General features: G+C 41.1%; 1 protein-coding gene across 2 annotated transcripts in view; it reads right to left on the bottom strand.

The window, feature by feature from the left end:
* LRP1 (LDL receptor related protein 1) overlaps positions 1-17,534 on the bottom strand; it is a 441,174-nt gene that overhangs the window by 343,409 nt on the left and 80,231 nt on the right. For both annotated transcript variants that reach the window (XM_089681129.1, XM_089681140.1), the window contains exon 2: positions 3,422-3,544. In XM_089681129.1, the coding sequence (XP_089537255.1) occupies positions 3,422-3,544 (123 nt within the window). The remainder of the gene's footprint in view (positions 1-3,421; positions 3,545-17,534) is intronic.

Genomic DNA, 17,534 nt, shown 5'->3' with positions numbered 1-17,534 from the left:
GGCCTAAATTTATGAAGAACAATTAGTTATTTGTAAACTTTTATAACAGAAACAAAGAAAAATGTGTTTTTTTTTCAAAATTTTTGGTCTTTTTTTGTTAATTTAGCAAAAAATAAAAACCCCAGCGGTGATTAAATACCACCAAAAGAAAGCTCTAGTTGTGTGAAGAAAATGATCAAATTTTAGTTTGTACAATGTTGTATGACCGCGCAATTGTCATTCAAAGTGTGAGAGCGCTGAAACCTGAAAACTGGCCTGGGCAGGAAGGTGTAAAATTGCACGGTATTGAAACAGTTAAAAAACTCTTTGGTTGCTTTTGCAGTATGCTTTGGGTCATTGTCCATCTGCACTGTGAAGCGACGTCCAATGAGTTCTGAAGCATTTGGCTGAATATGAGCAGATAATATTGCCCGAAACACTTCAGAATTCATCCTGCTGCTTTTGTCAGCAGTCACATCATCAATAAATACAAGAGAACCAGTTCCATTGGCAGCCATACATGCCCACCCCATGACACTACCACCACCATGGTTCACTGATGAGGTGGTATGCTTAGGATCATGAGCAGTTCCTTTCCTTCTCCATACTCTTCTCTTCCCATCACTCTGGTACAAGTTGACCTCGGTCTCATCTGTCCATAGGATGTTGTTCCAGAACTGTGAAGGCTTTTTTAGATGTCGTTTGGCAAACTCTAATCTGGCCTTCCTGTTTTTGAGGCTCACCAATGGTTTACATCTTGTGGTGACCCCTCTGTATTCACTCTGGTGAAGTCTTCTCTTGATTGTTGACTTTGACACACATACACCTACCTCCTGGAGAGTGTTCTTGATCTGGCCAAATGTTGTGAAGGGTGTTTTCTTCACCAGGGAAAGAATTCTTTGGTCATCCACCACAGTTGTTTTCCGTGGTCTTCCGGGTCTTTTGGTGTTGCTGAGCTCACCGATGCGTTCCTTCTTTTTAAGAATGTTCCAAACAGTTGTTATGGCCATGCCTAATGTTTTTGCTATCTCTCTGATGGGTTTGCTTTGTTTTTTCAGCCTAATGATGGCTTGCTTCACTGATAGTGACAGCTCTTTGGATCTCATCTTGAGAGTTGACAGCAACAGATTCCAAATGCAAATAGCACACTTGAAATTAACTCCGGACCTTTTATCTGCTCATTGTAATTGGGATAATGAGGGAACAGCACACACCTGGCCATGGAACAGCTGAGAAGCCAATTGTCCCATTACTTTTGGTCCCTTAACAAGTGGGAGGCACGTATGCAAACTGTTGTAATTCCTACACCGTTCACCTGATTTGGATGTAAATACCCTCAAATTAAAACTGACAGTCTACAGTTAAAGCACGTCTTGTTTGTTTCATTTCAAATCCATTGTGGTGGTGTATAGAGCCAAAAATGTTAGAATTGTGTTGATGTCCCAATATTTATGGACCTGACTGTATGTATAGAGATACATACAAAACACAAAGGAGCATTTTATCTGACAGTTAGGCCAGTCCTCTGATGACAGGCAGCATAAGCAGGTCCTGCAGTCCCTGTGTCCTTTTTGCAGACTGGAGTGCAGTGGTTCACAAAATAAAATAAATATTAAATAGTTTATATTATATGAATGGTTCACAAAATAAAATATTAAATATATACACACACACACCCACCCACAAACACACTGCGAAAAGGGGCACTGTGTTTCCACATTTTGTCATGTTACAACCAAAAACGTAAATGTATTTTATTGGGATTTTATGTGATAGACCAACACAAAGTGGCACATAATTGTAAAGTGGAAGGAAAATTATAAATGCTCTTCAAATGCTCTTTATTTTACAAATAAATATGTGAAAAGTGCGCCATGCATTTGTATACAGCCACCCTTAGTCAATACTTTGTAGAACCACCTTTCACTGCAATTACAGCTGCAAGTCTTTTTGGGGATGTCTCTACCAGCTTTGCACATCTACAGAGTGAATTTTTTGCCCATTCTTCTTTGCAAAATAGCTCAAGCTCTGTCAGATTGGATTGAGAGCATATATGATCAGGAACTTTCAGGTCTTGCTACAGATTCTCAATTGGATTTAGGTCTGGACTTTGACTGGGCCCTTCTAACACATGAATATGCTTTGATCTAAACCATTCCATTGTAGCTCTGGGTGTATGTTTAGGGTCATTGTCCTGCTAGAAGGTAAACCTCCATCCTAGTCTCAAGTCTTTTTCAGACTATCAGGTTTTCTTCTAAGATTGCCGTATATTTGAATCCATCCATCTTCCCATCAACTCTGACCAGCTTCCCTGTCCCTGCTGAAGAAAAGCATCCCCACACATGATGCTGCCACCACCATGTTTCACAGTGGGGATGGTGTGTTCAGGGTGATGTGCAGTGTTCGTTTTCCGCTACATATAACGTTTTGCTTTTAGGCCAAAAAGTTCAATTTTGGGCTCATCTGACCAGAGCACTTTCTTGTACATTTGCTGTGTACCCCACATGGCATTTCGCAAACTACAAACGGGACTTCTTATATTTTTTTTTTCAACAATGGTTTTCTTCTATAAAATGCCAGATTTGTGGAGTGCACGACTAATTGTTGTCCTTTGGACAGATTCTTCCACCTGAGCTGTGGATCTCTGCAGCTCCTCCAGAGTTACCATGGGTCTCTTGGCTGCTTCTCTGATTAATGCTCTCCTTGCCCAGCCTGTCAGTTTAGGTGGGCAGCCATATCTTGGTAGGTTTGCAGTTGTGCCATACTCTTTCCATTTTTGGATGATGGAGTAAACAGTTCTTCATGAGATGTTCAAAGCTTGGAATATGTTTTTATATCCTAACCCTGCTTTAAATGTCTCCACAACTTTATCCCTGACTTGTCTGGTGTGTCCCTTGGCCTCCATGATGCTGTTTGATCACTAATGTTCTCAAACCTCTGAGGGCTTCACAGAACAGCTGTATTTATACTGAGATGAAATTACACACAGGTGGACAATTTACTAATTAGGTGACTTCAAAAGGCTATGGATTCCACTAGATTTCAGTTAGGGGTCAGAGTAAAGGGAGCTAAATACAAATATTGGCCACACTGTTCAGATATGTATTTGTAAACAAAATTTGAAAACCATTTATAATTTTCCTTCCACCTCACAATTATGTGCCACATTGTATTGGTCTTTCACATAAAATACCAATAAAATACAGTTACGTTTTTGGTTGAATGAATATATATATATATATATATATATATATATATATATATATATACACACACACACACACACACACACTTTTTTTCCCAACAAATCTCAAATTTGATTAACATTTTTTTTCCATTACCAAGCATTCAGCTTTAAGTAATTGCTTAGGATTTTCTTTTTATATTTAATCTTGATTTTTGCATTACATGTTAAATAATAGGAGCCTAAAAAGCGACTTACATATTTCTGGAGCTTCATCAGATCCATCTGGACAATCCTTTTCACCATCACACCTCCAACCTTTCGATATGCATGTTACCTGGTCCTTGCAGGCAAAATGCTTAGGGCTACATGTTTTTGGAGCTAAAATACAAAAAAGAAATTATGCATTACTATTGTTGTGTGCTCAGGATTAAACAAAAACAACAAAACAAAACATAAAAACAGTCTAAGGTTATACAAGATAACACATTTAATTTTAGCATTTCCTGATTGGTTCCTGATTGGCAATTACAGCAATTTGTTACTTTAGTGTTGCCTGCCTATCATAGAATTTCTTGATTTTTGATTATTTGTGTTTTAGCCCTGCCAGATCAGAAGTGTCAGGCTGTAAGGCCTATCTCCTGTTTGTGCCTAAGTGTTTAACAGATGCTCAAAAGCTGTCAAGTATAAGCAACCAAGGATTACATGAAAGGAAACTTAAGGCTTTATTAGTTGACTAACCTCCATCAGCCAGGACAGAGTTTCAGTTATCAATCCTGAGCTCAGGCAGAAGACAGTACAGCCTCTGTGGAGGCCATACAGCAGGAATCTGGACTAACATTTCTGCTTGGAGATAAACAAAATACGTAGCAGCACATAGTAACAAAGTAAGAGTTGGAGATAAAGATTTTCAAATAATGCCCCGACTGGATCTCCTAGGCTTGGTCCACACTACTGCAACCTGAACGTTGCGCGATTTGCTATTGACTTGAGTACAACTTGAAACACAACTTTGCCAGGCGATTTTTATTTTTGACCAATTGGAAAATATCATTTTTTTTGTTAAATTTAATTTCATGTATTGAATTTTTAACGAAATCCTAAATTTTAGAATGAATGGAATTCGAATTCTTTGTAAAGAATAGCTGGTTGCTACAACTGATATCCTTTATTAAAACAAAAAAAGTCCCCTGACTGTCAGATGGCAGAGGGCTTAAATGGCGGGAGCCATCAGCAGGTGTGGAGCTCTTGTTTTGTTTTTTGTTTTTGGGGAGGATTGTCATCTGCAGCAGTGTTCATCGTTGTGGACTTTGGATCTACTTCTGTGGACTCTTTTTTGGGGGGGTTTTCTTAGACTCAACGGTCTACTGTTGGGCTCCACTACAGAACACGCATACCATCATACTACTTCTGGGTATATGTATGGAGACTGAAACTTAAGGCTGAAAAGTTCTGTTACCATGACAAGAGGGGCTCCATTTAACTACCCACTTGGCCTATACCCCTCTTTTGCAATGTTTGATGTAAGGGTCCATTCTAGATTTGAATGATCATGGTCGCTCGGTCGTTTCATGAACAACCAGATGCTATCTCCCGAGATGTGTGTTATATCTCCCTGAAGAAGGCTTTTTTCCTGCGAAACGCGGTGGAGAAAACTCTAAAGAAACTACATATGAGCTATATATACACACCTGTTGTATCATCTATGGAATTCTTGGAGCGATTTATAATAAGCTTGATGTTCTGAATAGCCACGATATGTAAAGGTTACATGTTTTTATCAACAGAGTGGTTTTGATGTTTAATCTTTGTACTACAATCATGTTTTTTTTAATGATGTTTAATAAAGCTTTGACTTTTTACAATATATGCAGTTTTCCTGGTATGGTGCTTACAAAGCCCCAGTAACTTTATTTCGGTTAGGGTTTTGATATTTTTTTAGTTTCGAAGGGAGCCTTGACCTATCTTTGAAAAACTTTGAAGACCCACATTTTCGTAAATAAAGATGCAGGGTATAACCACAACAGTAATACAATGACTGCATATAACCCACCAATGCAAGATTCAACCAAAGTAGTCATACAATGACCTTTTAATCACATCTATTCAATAGATAAGTCAGTACTGATGAGGAGGTAGAAATCATTTCTGTACCAGAGACAACAATCAACATGCAGGATCCAAAACTACCAAAATGAGAAGTAGGAGGACTGGAAGTAGTAGTCTTTACAGTTGACCAATTTTGCAGCACTTGCTGAAGTTTCATTTTTTTATGCATTTACAAATGACCTACTACTACTTTCACTTGTTAAAACACAGATCCTTCACTGACACAGTTTATAGGAAATGAGCACAGCTTGTCCATTACTCTGCAAGAGATAGTCTAACATAATGAACATTGACCTGAATTCAAACTAAAGCGTATTTGTTCCTTCTCTGACATTAGCATGCCGCTCTCACAGACACTATGATTCTCTGTTAGAAAACAAGAGACTGCAAGCATTCACAGAGTCACTTACCAGAAACCCATCACTCATCCATTCAGAGACACATATTCATATACAGCTTTATTTTAAATTCAGCAGTTTACAACATGACTTTGCTGAAATGAAAGCAACGCTGAAAAAGCGAGCAGTGGCCTAAGTTAAAATAGAAGGTTTTAGCAAAAATCAGCCATTTATTACAGGGTTAGCCTGCCCAAAACTGATATTACAGCTAAAGCTGGCGTATGCGTATAATACCTTCCCTTGCCTCCAATCATCAATACACAACTACACGCAAAACGCTTTCTTTTTAGTTTTGGATAGAGTGGAGAGGGATTAGAACACCTGTCAGGTATTTATTGCTGTCTGTGTCCCTGTTAAGGAGACTTTATTTGTTCTCTTTACCAGTATAAATGAAACTGAAAGTAAAAGAAAATCCCAAATTTTAGTTTGTCCCCAGAGAAGACATATAGGGGACATCTTCCTCTTTTGACCATAGGACAGGAAGTGAAGGGAAATCTCCCGAATGAAACACAGATGGTGAAAAATTAACTGACAGGGGTAATAACCCACCCTTACTTTATTAATAATGAATAAAAAGGTTTGCGCTATAGTTCTAATTTAAATCATTGTGTTTTCTTTTGAGACCCAGTGATGTCATCACTGGTTTTGTCTGCTAGTCTTTGTTCAAAGCCAGCAGGCTCCTGCAAATGTCACAACACCCTGCAATGGATCTTCTATCAAGAGTGTTGTATGACAGAACACAGCCCTGGCATCCCTTTAGCCATGCATGATTCAAGTTGTTAAAACAGAGAATAAAGGTGGTTCAAGATAGCTGCTGTAGCTTCACAGGGTTTTTTGTGGAGGATTTCATGGAATTGACAACAACCAGTTTCAACACAGGAAAAAAGGCTTGCCACAAGTGTGGAAAAAATAAGGTAAGGCTGGAGTTCAGCTTTAACTAAAGCCAAAACATTTTGTTTTGGGCAGAGTAGGAAATAGTGAAAATCTCTGTCAAGTTGTTAATTGTTATATCGGTCCTCTTTTTGAGAAATTTGCATTCACTTCCTGTTCTGTAGATACAACAGTAAGTGAGATGAAAACAAATCTCAGAGAGAAATGCTCTCTCAGGCAGCTGTCACTAGAACAAGCCTTTCAATTGGAAGATTTACTCTCTATTCCTGTTCTGGCGGCAACTCAAAATGGTGGGTTTTTTCCTCATTTTCAGTCCCAGTAACAGTGATCACCAGGACAAAATCAAGAGTGAATATCCCAAATGGGTACACAAAACAATAAAAACCCTACAGGGTTCTAGCTACGCATCAGTCAATCCAAAGCAAAAATAAAAGTTTTGGCTTCAGATACATTTTTAAGGGATATTAAAGGCTTAATTTTTAAATAAAAAAAAAAATAAACATGTCATACTTACCTGATCTGATTCTCCTCTTCTCAGGTTCTCTGCCAGTGGTGCTGGCCCCTCCCCCCTGCCGAGTGACCACCGAGCAAGCCACTTGATCTGGGGCACTAGTGCACTCCCAAGCCGTTGCTCTCTGTGTCCATAAGAACACACAGAATGGGGCTCAGCCCTGCTCCCTCCTCACTAGCTGTGATTGACAGCAGCAAGAGCCAATGGCTCCCGCTGCGGTCTCTGAGCCAATTTGGAGGCAGAGAGCCAGGACAGCAGCCACTCTTCTGCAGATCACTGGATCGGGATTGGACTCAGGTACTGTAAATATTGGTATAGGTTTACGTTCATGCACAGAAACCTTCAGGATAAGCCACCTGACCATTTCTTACAGCTATCATGGACTTTCACCAGGGTTTTTGGACCTGCATATATGCTTTTGCCATGAAGACTCTACCTGTTGGATTCTTTTCACCTCTGTCCTATTAGCAGGGAAATGACCCAAGAAGCAATAGAGTAATCTTTCTAGCTGTGCAGTGTGTAAATAAGACTGGCTGAACACAAATTCTTTGGCAGGTATTACAGTAAACGCATATTTCAATTACATATTTAGCTGTTGCCTAGAATTTTCTTTCACAGGATGATGGACATTACAGCTTGATCATGAGACATCTGTTTTTCAGAAAAGCTTTTCACCTAGAGAGCACAATCAATGTTTACATACAGAAAGTCAAAGGCTGTTTGGCTTCCATTTATTTACACAGAAAAATTGATCCATTTGTAGGTGTGTAGGGCAGGTGAATAGTGAACAAATGCCATTGTGATAAATCATCAAAAAACTGCGCTCTTCAGAAGAATTAAGCATATGCAAACCCCAACAATAAACTCTTTTTTGCTTCCTTTTGGTCTGTGAAATATACCATTGAATATGTATTTAATCTGCTGATCCTGTCAAGAATCAAGTGCTTTACAGTACTTTGAAAAAGTATTCATACCCTTTGAAATTTTCCACATTTTTCACGTTACAACCAAAAACATAAATTTATTTTATTGGGATTTTATGTGATAGACCAAAGTGGCACATAATTGTGAAGTGGAAGGAAAATGATAAATGGTTTTCAACATTTTTTACAAATAAATATCTGAAAAGTGTGGCGTGCATTTGTATTTAGCCCCCTTTACTGATACCCCTAACTAAAATCTAGTGGAAACAATTGCCTTCAGAAGTCGTCTAATTAGTAAATAGACACCACCTGTGTGTAATTTAATGTGTATAAATACAGCTGTTTTTTTCTCAAACCCTGAGAGGTTTGTTAGAAAACATTAGTGAACAAACAGCATCATGAAGGTCAAAAGGGACACACCAGACAGGTCAGGGATAAAGTTGAGAAGTTTAAAGCTGTGTTAGGTTTTAAAAAAAAATATCCCAAGCTTTAAACAGCTCATGGAGTACTATTCAATCCATCATCTGAAAATGAAGAGTATGGCACAACTGCAAAACTACCAAGACATGGCTGTCCATCTAAACCAGGGGTCTGCAAACTTTGGCCCTCCAGGTGTTGAGGAACTGCGAGTCCCATGAGGCCTTGCAAGACTCTGAAAGCCAGAGGCAAGACACCCAGAAGCAGAGGCATGATGGGACTTGTAGTACTTCCAACAGCTGGAGAGCCATAGTTTGGAGATCCATGATCTAAACTGACAGGCCAGGTAAAGAGAGCATTAATCAGAGAAGCAGCCAAGAGGCCCATGGTAACTCTGGAGGAGCTGTAAAGATCCACAGATCAGGTGGGAGAATCTGTCCACAGGACAACTATTAGTTGTGCACTCCACAAATCTGGCCTTTATGGAAGAGTGGCATGAAGAAAGCCATTGTTGAATAAAAGCTATAAGAAGTCCCGTTTGCAGTTTGTGAGAAGCATGTGGGGACACAGCAAACATGTGGAAGAAGGTGCTCTGGTCAGATGAGGCCAAAATTTAACTTTTTTGCCTAAAAGCAAAACGCTATATGTGGTGGAAAACTAACACTGCACATCACCCTATCCCCACCATGAAACAAGGTGGTGGCAGCATCATGTTGTGGGGACAGGGAAGCTGGTCAGAGTTGATGGGAAGATGGATGGAGCCAAACCTTAGAAGAAAACCTGTTCGAGTCTGCATAAGCCAGAGCTACAATGGAATGGTTTAGATCAAAACATATTCATGTGTTAGAATGGCCCAGTCAAAGTCCAGACCTAAATTCAATGGAGAATCTGTGGCAAGACTCAAAAATTGCTGTTAACAGATGCTCTGCATCCAATCTGCTCCAAGAGCTTGAGCTATTTTGCAAAGAAGAATGGGTAAAAATGTACTCTCTAGATGTGTAAAGCCCGTAGAGACATACTCAAAAAGATTTGCAGCTGTAATTGCAGCGAAAAGTGGTTCTACAATGTATTGACTCAGGGGAGCTGAATACAAATGCATGCCACACTTTTCACATATTCATGAATGATTGTGTTCACTGTTGAGAACCACCATGGCTGGGATCATCACTGATAGACATACGGCCATCTTTGAAACGTGTACACCATTTAAATGTCTTACTGTGGCTGAGAGTCTCATCACCGTTCTGTGCTTGAATTCTTCGGTAGATATCTGCTGGTTTTACGAAAGTTAGAAATTGATTGGCTACCATGCACAGATGTACCAGATTCTGAGTGTTCCAGTTTTAGTAAATATCCCCCAATGTCTGTGTTGGGAATATAGAACAACACCCCCCATTATGTTATTAAGAGGACAGAAGTATTTTGTAGCTCTTCCATAAGGTGACAACACTTCTCCTTAGATACAGGAAGTGTTATTGGCAGGATCACCAGGTAAACCTGGTAAACTGCAACATTCAAGTTCATGATCTTAGATTTACAGCTCTAAATGGAAGGTCCATTTCCAAGTGTGATATCTGCTGATATCTGTAATAGTAATGATAAACAGTGAAGCCAGCCATAAAAGGTGGTTGGGTATGATTAAAACAATCCTGTTGTCAAAAAGGTATTTCTGTCTACAACACTCAGACTAACCTGTCTGCAGATATGTCTGTAGCACATGAAGATGCAAGATTTTTGGCGCTGAAAATAAATGTGAATTTCAGCATATCCATGCTTCCAATTGTCGCCTGTCCCAAACAAGTATTCTCAACATAATGCTGAAAGCCAGAGGCAAGACTCCCAATGACATTTTAACTGTTGCTTACCTAGAAGGAGAAGTACAGCCAAAGTTCATTTGGCTCTAATTCACCTGAGGGTCACAGAAGTGCAGTTTGTTCTGCACTCTTATGCCCCGTTTTCAGCCGACAGCAGACTGAAGCCCAGTGTCAGCTGACATCACAAAGCCGGTCCAGGCTGGGGAAAGATCCCAACTTCAAAGTCGGGATCCACCCCAGAGTCTGGAGCAGTGAGCGCAGGAGGGGATGGGTGGCAGAAGACAGCGGTGACTAATGCAGGCCATAGACAGGTCGTAAGTGGCCGTTTTTTTTTGTTTTTTTTTTTTAAAAAGAAAAAAAAATTAAAAATCGGACGTTTAATAGGCCGACATTACCACCAACGGTAAAACAGAAAAAAAAAAATCGTCCGATTTTTATCCAGTCTACGGCCGGCATTTAATTACTTCTGGCCCTGCAGAGAGCTCCACTATTAAATTTGACATGAAAAAGTATTTCGGTTGCAACAATGTATCCATTTGTATCCATTTTGGATACAGATGTTTTTATTCGGATACAAATAGATACATTGTTGCAACCGCAATACTTTTTCATGTCAAATATAATAGCAGACTGGAATTCTTTTTCTTCTTGCAGGCCACGGCTCATGCGCAGATTTTTTATCGGTAAAAAGATCGACTGATTTGCCCATCATTGCCGACAAATTGGCTGATTTTTTTCCAACTTCACCGATAGAAAAAATGTGCCAAAACCCTGAAAAACGGCCAACCAATTAACCCATTAACGGTGCGAAAATCGGCAGATTTTTTTTCGTCCAAAAAAATGGACGATTTTCGACCCGTCTATGGCCTGCATAACAGTCACCGCTCTCTGCTCAGAACAGCTGTGAGAACTCAGCGATAAGTGGTCAAGTGATTGCTTTCTAACTGCATTTTGGCTGCAGAGCGAATGCAGCACAGTGTACCATGATTTTTGTACAGATTACTTTTTACCAAACATTTTCTATTAGAATGTAGTATGCAGGACTTCTGGGGCGCTTTCAGAAAACACACCAAAAACATGCAATCAAACAGAAGTCTATGGGAAAGTGCAAGTAACCTGCACAAAAGCCATAAATCCACAGTGCTGCACCTTAACCTACTCTCAAATGCTATCTAAACACTAAATGTTGCCCAAACACTGCTGAGGTGAGAGGTACAAGTACCAAAACATTGCTTATATGCAAGTCTGTGGGACATGCGGGACTTATCTCTACAATCAGAAGGGAAAACAGCAAAAACATTCTGCCGGCCAAACCTTTTCAACCACCCACTCTCCAAAAATACAAACTGGTCCAGAACAAAGTTCCCAAACCCATTTGTGTGCACCAAAAACAAAACCTCTGCCTTAAACAAAATGTATGATATGTTTAACCAATGTTTCTTTTTTGTTTGATAACCACCTTTTAAGAAAAGGCTTATCAATAGCATACTGTAAGGCATTCATTGTATGGTGATAAATTACTGCCAGAGTGAACTGCTTCTGCTGGGATTTCTAAAGCAGCTTCTATGCTATCAGCTGGAAATGATAAGCCGTACAAATGGGTGGACAGTTTGGAGTCCACAGATACAGGAGGCGCCATGTCCAAGTCCAGATTTACAAATTTCACTTTCTGAGCCATTGTATACTATGGAAGAAAAAAAATAACAAAAAATTAAAAAAAAAAAGTTTACAGCTTAACAGTGATTTCTGTATACATACTGACTGTAAATGAGCACTGACAACTTACAAGACATGTGATCATGCAGATTCCATTAAAACTGTTATTACATTTTATTTTGTTCGATATATTGAGTGTGTATTAGGCTCTCTGCAAACCGGGCTTAAAAAAAAAAAAAGCCCTTGGCAGAAATAAAATGCTGATATAGCGTATTTTTGTACACAGTTTAGGAGACTTTAGAGGTGTTTAGCATTTTTTCCGTCAGAAAGCTCCAAAAAACGCACATCAGAATGTTTTTTCTCCCTGCCTCTAAACGTTGAGCTTAATATATGCCTCTAATCGTCTTAATGTTTATGGACACATAGGATAACACTGAGCTGCTTCTACAGGTAAAACACAAAACTCCTGTAGAAGCAGCGATTTGTGAGCCAGTTTGCATAGAAGCCTTAGAAGCTGCAGCAAATCAGATTTCCTCCCCAGCCTTACAATCCCTGGCCTGCCCATTTTATTAATTCATTTGATTTTATTTCTTTCAATGATGGAGGCTCAGCATTGCATGTGGGAGCTGCCACAGTTTCCTGCTTTCAGGAAGCAATGTACACCTTCCTGCTGTGCCCTTTCACCAGTTTTAATCTACCAGCATTGCATAGAGAAGCACAGAGAGCTAGTGATGATTTTACTGGGTTTTAAGTTTTGTATTGAAAACAAAATTTAACCCCTTCCCACCCTGTGTACACATATACAGTATGCGGCTTCACACATGTGACTCTTCTGTGAGACCGCATATATGCATTCATTGTGTTTGTGCTGCACAGTCCCAGCACAGGGACTGGACTCTCACAGAGATCCTTGGGTTATGTACAAATGATCAGGAACCAGGAAGCTTGGTTCCCAATTACCTGATCACTGTGATAGCCTCTGACTGGCAATCCCTGTGATCAGTCACTGTGTAGGCCACCTCTGTGTTTTTTTACTCCTCTTTAATAGAGGAAAGATACATTGTATAATACATTGCATCTTTTTCTTTTGCTAGAGGAGAAAAATGTAAACAAAATTAAATTTGTGTAAAAAAATATAGAAATAAAAAATAAACAATAGGTAGAACAGGGCTTGATCTAGGTCAGTGTCCAGGTTAGGGTCAAGGTCAGTGTATTTTAGGTAGGGTAAAAAAAAAAAAAAAAATTAAAAGAAAAAAGCATTTTTAAAATTACTGTCAGCGTCTGTCTTTTTTCAACAGGATAAAAAAGCAAATGCGCACTATTGTTTCTCAGCCCTACTATGGGCACAAACAACAAATAACATACACATATTACAATATAAAGGGAGACAATACAGCAACGATACAGTTCAATACAAGAGGGTTAGGGGGGCCCTGCTCCATGGAGCTTACAATCTAAGAGGGAGGGGCTGGTGATACAAAAGGTAAAAACTGATAGGAGGAATGAAAGGTTCCGTTATTAGCTGAAGGCGCGATAGGCTTCCCTGAAGAGATAGGTTTTCAAAAGATTGCCTAAAAGTGAGAGCAGGAGGTCATGGGAGGAGCGGAGAGGATGGAGGTGATATTTGGAGACAAGGTTGGTGATGTAATTTGGGGCAGAGTTATAAATGGCTTTATATGTTATTGTTTTCAATTTTATTTGTTGGGCAATTGGAAGCCAGTGGAGGGATTGGCAGAGAGGGATGGCAGATATGGAACGGTTAGTAAGCTGGATGAGTCTGCAAGCCGCATTCATGATAGACTGAGGAGGGGATAGCCTGTGATGAGGTAGGCCAAGGAGGAGGGAGTTACAATAGTCAAGGCGAGAGATAACAAGGGAGTGAACACGTTTCTTAGTGGTTTCAGGTAAAGAACGGGCGTATCTTGGAGATGTTGCGGAGGTGAAGTCTGCAAGATTTGGACAGTGATTGGATTTGGGGCTGAAAGGACAGATGGGTGTCCAGGATTACACCTAGTACCCTGGCATGAGGGGAGGGACTAATGGTTGTATTATTGATCTTGATGGAGAAGTCAGGGGAGGGGGCACGGGCTGGAGGGAATAGTATGAGATCTGTTTTGGACAGATTTAGTTTGAGAAAGTGCAGTGACATCCATGCTGATATGTCACTTAGTAGGTTAGTAATGCGAGAGCAGACTGAAGGGGTGAGGTGAGGAGTAGAAAGATAGATTTGTGTGTCATCACCATAGAGATGGTACTTAAAGCCATGGAAGTTTATCGAGTGAAGAGGTGTAGATGGAGAAGAAAAGGGGTCCAAGGACAGAACCTTGAAGGACCCCTACAGAAAGAGGAAGTGGATAGGAGGAGTGTTGCGATAGCTAGGCAGAGAACCAGGAGAGAGCAGAGTCTCTGAGGCCAAGAGAATGGAGTTTTTGAGGAGGAGGGGATGGTCAACAGTATCAAAAGCCGCAGAGAGGTCAAGTAGTAAGAGTATGGAGTAGTGGCCATTGGTTTTAGCAGTTCGTAAATCATTAGTGAGTTTTAGTAGAGCTGTTTCAGTGGAGTGTAGTGAGCAAAAGCCAGACTGTAAAGAGTCAAGAAGGTTTTAGAGAGTCAAGAAGGTTGTTGTCAGTGAGGTAGGTGCTCAGGCGATTGTAGGCTAAGCGTTCTAAGAGTTTAGAGGGAAACGGGAGCAGGGAGATGGGTCTTAAGTTGTTCAGGTTGGTGGGGTCCAGAAAGGAGTTTTTAAGTATGGGAGTGATCTGTGCATGCTTTAGAGGGGTGGGGAACGCACCATTAGAGAGGGAGAGATTGAAGATGTGAGGGAGCATAGGACAGAAGAGGAGGGTGACCATAGTAGTTGAAAGGGGACAGGATCCAGGGGGCAGGTAGTGAGCCAGGCTTCTGAGAAAACTTTAGTGACCTCTTCAGTAGTAGCAAGGTCAAAAGAGGAAAGTGTTGAAGGAGGCTTAGTATAAGGTATGCTAAGTGGGATAGATGTCTGTGTAGCGGAAATTCCCCTACAAATTGCATCAATCTTGTTTTTGAAATGATTTGCAATCTTGTAAGCAGTGAATTAGTTACTGGGTGGAGGTGGAGTGGAGAAATAAAAGTAGAGAAGAGACGACGAGGACTGGATGATAAGGTATTAATAAGAGTGACAAAGGCGGCTTGTTATGCAGCATGGAGGGAGGAATTGTATGTTAAGAAAGCAGATTTATATAGCGTGAATGCTTGCCGAGATTTGGTTTTACTCCACAATCGCTCCAGTGGACGACTGTCGCTTAAGATTTCTGGTGTCGTCAGTCTGCCACGGTTGTAATAGTCGGGGCCTGATACTTCATGTAGATAAAGGCGCAAGTGAGTCTAGCATGGATGAAAGCGAATTGTTGTAGACAGCAGTGGCCAGGTCAGGGCAGGACAGGGGAGAGATTCTGTTGTAGAGGCGGTCAGTTGCAGAGTAGAAAAGAGAAGGGTTTAAGTTGTGAAGGTTTCTGTGGATAACTATTTGCTGCTTACAGGGATAAGAGTTGACACTGTGAAGGTGATGAGATTGTGATCAGAGAGAGAAAAGGGGGTGTTTGTGAGGTTGTAGGGAGTGCAAAGATGGGAGAAAACAGGTCTAATGTATTCCCATCAGAGTAAGTGGAGGACTGTATCCATCGTATTAGGGCAAAAGATGAGGTTAGGTTGAAAAGTTAGAATGTAGCTGGGTTGTTCACACTACTGGGGATGTTAAAATCTCCAAGAATGATAGTGAGTATTTCAGAGGAGAGAAAGTAGGGTAGCCAAGCAGAGAGGTCATCAAGAAAGTGCGACACCGGTCCAGGCGGCCAGTGGATCACTGCAATCCTCACAGAAATGGGAGAAAACAGCCGAATGCAGCGAGTCTTGAAAGAAGAGAAGGATAGAGAGGGAGGGTTAGGGAGGACTTGAAAGGTCCTCAGTGGGTATAGAAGCAAACCAACTCCACCTCCATTCTGACCACTGGGTCTGGGTGAGTGGGTACAGAGAAGGCCTCTATAGGAAAGTGCTGCAGAAGAAGCAGAATCTGATGCTTGAAGCCACATTCCTGTAATTGCTAGTAGGTTAAGGGAACGGGAGACAAAAAGGTCATGAACATAGGTGAGCTTATTACAGACAGAGCGGGCATTCCAGAATGCACATGAAAAAGGGAGGGTGGTTTTTAGGAGCATGGGGATTGAGATTAAGTTGAGTGGATTGCGGCTATTCCCAAAGGAAGGAGGGTGCCTAGTGTGTGGGGGTGAGATCCTGGAGGACCAGGGTTTGGGGAAATATCCCCAGAGGTTAGGAGAAAGAGGGTGAGGAAAGTAAGATGGGAGCGGGATGTATATGAGTGCACATGCCTTCCTGTCCTGGTGTCACAATCAGGGGTCAGGCTCAAAGACCAGTTGCTATAGCAGTGGAAAGGCTCACCTGAAAACAGCAGAACAGGTACACAGGCAGATCACCGTGGCAGAGGAGTGCGGTGTCTAAGTACCAACTGGTGTTCACGAGAGCTCCTGATGGTGGAGATGGATTTTGCTGCTTTTTAGTACCAGGACGCGATCCTCCAGACCACCCCACCAGGAAGTGAGCAAGCGGAGGTCCAGTAGCGTATAAGCAGGTAAGGATCAAACGGAAGCGTAGTCAGTAAACAAGCAAAGATCGTTAAGGAGCAGTCGCAGGTTGGGATCAGGCAGAAGCATAGTCGAGAACAAGCCAAGGGTCAATAACAAATGGTAGCAAAATATGGATAATAACAGAGACAATAAGGAGCAAGTTACTGGCTGGAGAGCACAATAATTTGGCAAACAGGAAGCGCAGAGACATGGCTTATATCAGGAGGTTCATGGGAGGAGCAAGGGGTTCAAGGTTCATGATAAACAAGGTCAAGGTAGGATCATCCAAATAATTGTCAAGAGAGCTGTCCAGCATTCCGGGTGGCTCAGCAGGAAGAAACATTGTCACTCACCGCAGAAGGCCAAGGTTCAGACCCAGGCTCTGACACCTGGTGTTTGGGTCAGCAGGTGAGTGAAGTATTAGCAGGAGGTGATGAGAGCAGTAGTAGGGAGATGGTAGAAGTGAGGGTGATATGTATAAGCTTTGGGCTGGAGCAGAGGGGAAAAGAAAGGAAATTTTGAGAGCAGAGGATAGTAATATGGAACGGAGGAGTAGAGGGGGTAGATGGAGTGGGAATCAAACTTGTAGAAGAGGTTTCTCAGGGTGTTTGCTTGCAGTCCACCCAGTGTGCAGTAGAGTTCTTTGTTGTATCCTCCTGCTGCTCCAGTTAAACTGCTGTGTTCAACTGCTGTTTTGCACTCCAGCAGAAAATGCACTCAAATAGGAGTTATCCATTACCATTTACTAAAAGAAAGCCAAATGTGTCCCAAAAAACAAGGTATAATTCACCTAGATACACCAAGTAGTTGTGATAATGTGTACAGTTTACTAACACTTCAAAGTTGCAAAATCTCCCTAATGAGACACAGTAAAAAAAAAAATACAGCAGTAGGGAGTAAGGGAGCATTATAACCCCTGTTTTTTGCCCTGTGTGTCCCATTGGGGAATTTTCCCTTCACTCCCTGTCCCATTGCCAAAACAGGAAGGGATAGGAAATTCCTTTAGAGATAAGGAATATAGTGTCCCTATTGG

The sequence above is a fragment of the Staurois parvus genome, unplaced genomic scaffold (assembly GCF_062004578.1).
Source record: "Staurois parvus isolate SC_StPar_1 unplaced genomic scaffold, SC_StPar_1.0 ptg000017l, whole genome shotgun sequence".
In the NCBI taxonomy this organism is placed as follows: domain Eukaryota; kingdom Metazoa; phylum Chordata; class Amphibia; order Anura; family Ranidae; genus Staurois; species Staurois parvus.
Note: the sequence above shows the minus strand (reverse complement) of the source record. Positions and strands in the feature narration are given on the sequence as shown.